Genomic DNA, 7,574 nt, shown 5'->3' with positions numbered 1-7,574 from the left:
ATAGAGTAGGCTAAGGTGGGATATGGTTTAAAAAAGGCTTGGTTAGTATGTGTTTAGGTAAAAAAAAAAACTCAAGAGTATTTTAGTAATTTAATCAATAGAGTTATATAAACTATAGGCCTGCATTAATAGTAGTTGGTCAAAATATATTGAAAAAAGGAAGTGTTAAATTATAAAATCCGGACGTATCTAATAAATTACTAATGAAAATGTTGGGTGTTATTAGAAATTTCCTTTATATTTATCAACTCTTATAAAACATACGACAACAAATGAATTATCATGAGGAACATATATGAATGTCATAACAAATAACCTAATCTATCCTAGTTCACTCTGGTGCAAACCCGTCGGATCTCTCCATCGCTGCCAGTCTTCACCCCAACTCGCCCAAGCTTAGTGATAGCAGCCACGAACGCCTCCTCGAATGCAGTCTGGTTTGTGGCAAAAGAGTCGACGGTATCACGCGACCGTCGGTCAGCGAAAAGAATCTGGTCTGAGGCTAACAACCCCATCCCTTGCTGAAGATTGAGATAGTAAGCATTGTCGAACTTGAATGGAGTGACCGAGTCTAACATGGCCACGGTCGAGGGACTATAGTTGAGTGGGCAAACTTGACGCATCTGGCGCAGTAATGACTGGTTCATGGGCGGGTTAAATTGTAGTGGCTGCTTGAAATGATAGATCCGACGGACAAACTTGTCACAATGGGAGACTCCAATTGTGTGAGCCCCTGGGAAATACCTCAAAAAGATTATTGGATGCAAGCATATAAACCAAGAGTCTCTAGTAATCAAGTCAAATAATTATGAAACAAACAGTATGTACTATGTTGACGACTTTTCCTTTGGAACATGTTTACCAATTTTAAGTAGGGTAAAGAATACTCTAGCTCGAGATTTAGTCCATATTAGTTATCGAGAAAAAATTTGTAAGAAATGAACTGATCCATCAACAGACTATTTCTGCACTCACTTCAGTTAATGGATGAGTGTTTGGGCTTTTCCTGAAAAAAAAAAATATAGTAATACAAAATAATATAAACTCCAATATATATTCCTCTCGTTGCCGGGATATTTATCTTTATGTTATTCTTTTAAATAATTGAATAAAAAAATAGTTTTGATGGCCCCTTTTACAGTTCGAATAAAGGATCTTTGAGCCTATTTGAGTAAATTAGCGAAATTCGCCATTGGAATCTTAATATATAAGAATTAAAGTATCACTAAAGGATCTATATGAATTTTTTTTTAATAGGATTGACTCAATGTATTCGAATATTCTAGGAAATAGAGAAGTGGAGAGATGGAAAAGGTAGGAGCTGGTGGTGGGTCCAAATAATTTTTTCCCTTAGGAATTTGCTTATTTCCTTTGAAAAGTTTTACTTTTAAAGTATTTTTCAAACAATTAGGAAAATATTGCTACGAGCCTAAAATTTTCTAAGGAAATCAACTTTCCTATAAATTCTTATGAAAATTGTGTATCCAAACTGCCCTTATTTAGAACAACTCTTCGAAAACCGTGTATAATGTAGCTTTATCTCCTTTCCCTAGATAGCCTAAACCTTGTTATGTGAAGATTGGTATACAAGAAATTTCTCAGTTATTGCTTCTTTGTTCAACTGTGCATTGAAAACCCATATATCCAAATGGTGAAAAGCACTTGTCAATAATATATGACCCACCTGAGAGAGCAATCATGTCGATCTGAGCGAGTCCATTGATAGCAAACACTGCATTGAGCTCATCCAAATTAAAGCCAGGGCCAGGAAGCCTGTGTTTGACTATGGCTTTCGTCGAAGTCTTGCCGTCCAATCTTCCAAGCTCGACCGGATAGAATGGTCCTCCAGTCTACAAAACCCAAGATTATAATTTACTTGTTAACTATCTGTTAGAATTAATATAAAATGTATAGTTCTATCAGCTCAAGTTTTTTGTGAAGATGGGGTATAAATCCTACAAAATCTTTAGGAGAAAGGTAAGTTCACACTAGCTTTAATTATGAGTTTAAATGAATGACAAAATATGATTCCACATTAACCCTTCTTATATTGCTAGGAGATTCCATGCATGCACCTCAAACCACATGATACGTCTCCCATTTACTTAGAGATTTGGTATTTATTGTACCATTTTCACAAGATGAGTACCATCATTCTCACAAGAGTGAAGAAAAGTCTCATGCAGCAAGGAAGTCATTACTTGGTTAGAGCACATCCTACGTTAGAAATAGAAAGCTAAAAATTATTATATGCAACAGCTTAAATTTCTAATTTTGAATCTCAGAATAAGTGGTAATATATGAAAAGATAGAAACTGCTGTTTTCTATAATTTTTTAACTTTTTTAGAGTAGGCAATGAGTTATATAATATGTTATGTTAAACAAGAAGAAGAAATTAAGATGCAAACAAACAATAATACCAGGGATACCACATCTCTAGCTGCCATGGCAAGTATATCAGCACAAGAAACTTTGTTGGCACACTGGGGATCGCTGTCCACAGCCACCTTCGCCTTGTTTATCGTATCCAAAGCGTCCGATGAGAGCGTCGAGTCAGCACCGCTGTGACTCTCATCGTCGCCGTTCGCTGCCACGAGCAACACTGAAGCATCGCAACCCTGCCAACATATATACAACAATCTCTAGCAACTAAATTTCTTGTATCATAAGAGAGAAAATAATTTCACAGTATATTAGTCTCGGATCATGATGACCCTACTCGAACGAAGCAATCATGGAAGAAGAGCCTAAGAGTTCCCGGTGCGGCTGCGAAGCTCTGTTGCACCTTTTGGGCAACGACTGCGCGAACGATGGACTCGACGTTCGGGCAGATGTTAGCATAATAATTCTGACTTAGTTGAGCAGTTGATTTAGATGAGAAGAATAAGAGAGACAGAAGGAGAGATGGGAGAAGGATATGCGAGTTATCCATAGGTTTATTCTGATATCTTAAACTGATACAAGAGAGAGATATATAGGTGGGGTATTTCCTGCACTTATCCGTGAAGCTTATATATATATATATATATATATATATATATCAACACTTCAAGGAAAGATCATTTGGAAGGAATTGGATTCTTCTTGTTAATTAGTATATCTAACTAAAATCGTGCCATGATATATGCCCGAGATGGTCCTACATATATATATCCAAAGTCCTGAAATAGTTGAGAACTTGCTTTGCATTATGGCGTACGATATGAGTGACAGAGGTAAGTGGGTTTTGCTTTACCATTTGTTTGCATTTTGTGAGTGATGTTCACTTGCCGGCGTTAAACTTATAACCAATAATCTCAAGGGATAGTGCACTCAAGACCCTACTCGTATAGTAATAGTTCTTCTCAAAGAGAATTGCTCGAATTGGATGGACATATATACACGTCAAATTTAAAAATTTTCTTTACAAAGCGGCATCTCCTTTTCTTAAATTAATTTGCAAAAAGGGCATCTTTAACTGGTTCACTAATTGGAAAGGATATTCTCTGTATAATATTGAAGAAAACGCCCTTCAGGCTAATTGCTTTTTTGCAATGTAGGATAGAGAATAGGGATTCGGGAACAAGTCACCTTTGGCTTTGGTTCATTAAAAAGAAGTAATCATAGTATTCCTTCTAGCTAAATTTAATTAACTGGTAGGTGGTTCTTGAAAGTATCATCGTTTGAAGGAGTCTGCAATATGTCACAGTCAAAAAGAGGTAAGACTGCAATCTTAGTAGTAACTTACAAAAGACTTTTTGAGCTGGACAAATTGGGCCAGCTAGCTACCACTATATTGCTATGTAGATTCACTGCATTAATGTTGTATAAACAATAGGCTTGCTAGTCTTATATATACTGGACTGTTCCAACTAACAGTCGATAATTTTGAAATTAAATGAATTGAATTTATGAAATTTTTCGTGAAAAAAAAAGCTAGAAAACTTTTGAAGGGTAGGCATCCTTGGTAAGCATCATCTATTATATAGGTCAAGAACATGAGAAGTAAAATGATTAATCTTCATTGTTGCAGCATGGATTTTGTCATTGTCAAGCCACAACTAGATAATCAACTATACACATAATCTTACTGAAACAAAGATTTTATGTTACAAACTTTCTACATTATGTCACACAGTAATTAAAATACAATACTTCAAAAGCCTTTTGCGACTTCGCTAGCCTTTTTTTTTTTTTTTGTGGTCATTATGAGTAATCTTCACTTTGAGGGCACTCTAACAACTACCAGTTAGTTGAGTTTGCAGTAAGACTGCTAGTTATGGCCAGCTGTTTACAATTTCATGAGCAAGAGATTGCACATAGCATTATCTTGTCTTCCACATGGATACACAATGACCACCCGACAACTCATTTGGCTGATAGCATTCAATCAATCCATCCCATATACAAATTGCTTGTCCTCACTTAGCAAAACCAGTGATCATGTGGATCCAAATCACGATGCTCTAAAGCACCAAAACAAGCTCCAAGAAACAAGCCCTGAGCTGCTGAGCCTACGGCTGAGGGCCTAAGGGGAAAACTTATCGGATACGTATCAAATAATCATAAATCATACCGGTATTTATATTCTTTTTCTTTGACTATTGATATAAATACAGATAGTGTATTTAATACTATATCAGCTGAGTGCAATTATGGCCATACATCAAATATCAGATATATTTGTAAAACCCGAAAACTTAAAAAAAAAGGGGGGGACCCTGATGCACGCGCTCGGCGCATGCGTCGTCACAGAGCCTGCCCCCTATCCTTCCTCTCCTTTCTTCTTCTTCCTCTTCCCTTGCCATGCACGCCGCCTTCCTCACCTCCATTAATCCCCATCTCTCCCTCCCCCCACCGCACCATTTCTTCTCCATCTCGCCAATTCACTCTCCCTCTTCTCTCTCTCGGGTTGCCGACGCCGGAGCCAACGAAGCCCCAGACCCAGAGCCGTCGAGCCTGCTAACCAACCCCCCTCAGTAAGCCCTCCTACCCCCCGCCATTAATTTTAGTAGTTTAACCTCCCCCTCCCTCGCCGTCGTCAAAGTCCGCAGCGGCCAACGACTCCACGTGTAGCCACCGATCTGAGGGCTCCTATGGAAGGAGAGAAACCCTCTTTGGGCTTCGTGCCCTTATTGAAAGGAGGAGGGACCTCCATGGCCGCCGACCATGGAGCGTGCCCCACCGCCGTCAAGCCCTCCTCCCATCTTTTTATTCCCTTTCACTTACCCGTCAGCCTCGTGTTGCGCCGCCAGCATCGCATGCCCTTAGGCCTTCCCTCTCCCCTCTATCTCCTCCCTCGAAAAGGGATGGTGGGGGAGGGTGGGGGGTGTTTAATCCCCACACTACTTGGTGGGCTGCGATCAGACCACAGCCCACGGGCCCTCCTTGGGTGGGCTGCGGTCCACTAGGCTTAGGTTGGGTGGGCTGCAGACTGCAGCCCACCAACCAAGCCTTTGGTGGGATGTGGTTGGACCCCAGTCCACTTCTGCCAACCTTATGGGTTGTAGTTGGACTGCAGCCTACCAAGGCCCCCTTTGCCTATTGGGTTAGGTTTGAGCCTAACCCTATTTGGGGTCATTTGGACCTTATAACCCTATATATCTACTTCCACTTGATTAATCAGCCTAACCACCCTAGTAATGACAATTTATTATTATGTGAATATTTGGATAACATAGAATTTACCCTAGGAGACCCTTGACTCATGTTTATGCCTAAACATAAATTTTCTAATAAGAAAATTTATTTTATTAATTCGCTAATCTTACGTATTGACATTGCGTGAGGAGGATTTTATGATTTCGAAGGAGCCGGCTGAGGAGATTTAGTGTACTATGGAGACCCCAGGCGAGTAGAGTTGATACAAGTCTAGAATAATGTAGTTATAGTTATTATACCTATCATGACACTGTAGGAAATGTTAGTATTAATACATACATCTAGTGTACCATGATATATCTTGACATGTGTAGTTATTAATAATTTATTATGAGAATGTTAATGTTAGCATAGACATTAGTGTAACGATGCTCTACATGTATCCTGTATGATATTCCCTTGCATAACTATCTATATTGAATATAGAATGTAACGATTATGATAACTATGGCATGCCTTATACACTTATAGACACTGCACCACTTCCACCTATCATTAGTAGTCGGGTTCTAACTAGGTAGTGCCCTTACTCACTCAGCCTAGGGTTAAGGGTAGAGTGTATCTTATATGACTATACTATTAGCGGCCTATACCTGAGGTCAGGAGTCTGTGTGGCATTCAGATAATTATACTGCATAGTCAGGACTAGATTATGATGATAAAAGAACATGATTGTGAGGCGGTGATATATCTCTAGCGGTACCCGATGACGCAGGGTTAGGGAGTTTGTTGATGAGCTGAGGGCTCCCGATTCTCCCACTGAGGGCGGTGATGATTTAGAGAGAGTGAGATATGAGCTTACGACCGGGGACCTTAGTCTGATGACCATAAATAACTAGTCATATGTAGTGTCACCATGCATGTGTAGGTAGCATTACCGCTAGATGTGTATATACCCCCTTTAATGTATAAGATGATGGATGGTTATGTGATGGATGATTTTCTTGAGAGTATTTACCATGTGTGGTGAATAGCTCGGTGAGCTATGATAAATATGATTAATGTCTCAGTAGATATGAGATGACTAAACTACTCTTTTATTGCTGTGCATAACATATAAACAATATGATTGAGATTTGTATGAATAAAAGATTATAGTAAGCTCTATAACTGTGTGGACTTATCCTAATACGTTTAGGAATTTGTATGTTTCAGGATAGTGACGTGTAGTCCTTATTAATTGCATTGATTTAGTAACTCATGGTAAGTCATTTAAACAAACATGTTGTTATTGCTAGCAACTATAGGCATACATTGGATATGCACCTGTGATTTTATTATTATAGATTATATGGATCCTACTCACTGAGCAGTGAGCTCACCACCTCTTGGTGGTATTAGTTTAAACCTATGAGACATAGGTGCGGGTAGCGAGTAGCTGCCTTTCTATTTTAGTTATGTCTATTAGTTGTATTGAGCCCCTACGAGGACATTATGATTGACGATATATTTTGGGACTTTAGTGTTATATTTTGGATGTGTATCTTGAAGACTTATTGTGGCCTGTGGAACTTATATCCGGACTCTTATAGTTGAGTTTATTTATGGTATGAACTTGTGCTGTTGTGTGCCTTGTGAAATCGTATCACTGATAGGTCATGTGATGCACCGCGTGGGGAGATTTACCTACGCGGTTTACACATATATTTGGAAATATGGGTGTTTTAATATTAGTATTTATTTTCTAAGTATATACGAATATATGCAATGTTCTATTCGTTGGACATTTTGTACATCTTCAAAATATCTGATTTTTTAAGATATGGTAAATGTAACTATGTTAGTTGGTAAACAGTATTAAATATAAATAAGTTGATTAGTAAGTGATATTAATTGATCGCTGACAAAATCTCTTTTATAGATAGATATCTATTAATACCAGCAGATAGTTTCATTAAATGAGGAAGATGAATGAATGAATGGAAAGGAGGAA

The 7,574-nt window shown here is 38.5% G+C and overlaps 1 protein-coding gene across 2 annotated transcripts; it reads right to left on the bottom strand.

Moving 5' to 3' along the window:
• Nucleotides 1-219: 219 nt before the first annotated feature.
• Nucleotides 220-3,120, bottom strand: LOC140780742 (peroxidase 16-like). Of its 2 annotated transcripts, none has more exons than XM_073126482.1 (4): nucleotides 2,721-3,120; nucleotides 2,422-2,619; nucleotides 1,685-1,850; nucleotides 220-733 (listed from the first exon to the last, which is right to left on the bottom strand). In XM_073126482.1, the coding sequence occupies exons 1-4, from the start codon at nucleotides 2,931-2,933 to the stop codon at nucleotides 327-329; spliced, it is 984 nt and encodes a 327-aa protein (XP_072982583.1). In that variant the 5' UTR covers nucleotides 2,934-3,120; the 3' UTR covers nucleotides 220-326. The 2 variants fall into 2 exon arrangements, with proteins under 2 accessions (XP_072982583.1, XP_072982584.1); XM_073126483.1 differs by having other exon boundaries at nucleotides 2,431-2,619; nucleotides 2,721-3,006.
• Between the last annotated feature and the right edge of the window lie 4,454 nt (nucleotides 3,121-7,574).

The sequence above is a fragment of the Typha latifolia genome, chromosome 1 (assembly GCF_019914945.1).
Source record: "Typha latifolia isolate L0001 chromosome 1, TyphaL0001v2, whole genome shotgun sequence".
Taxonomy (NCBI): domain Eukaryota; kingdom Viridiplantae; phylum Streptophyta; class Magnoliopsida; order Poales; family Typhaceae; genus Typha; species Typha latifolia.
Note: the sequence above shows the minus strand (reverse complement) of the source record. Positions and strands in the feature narration are given on the sequence as shown.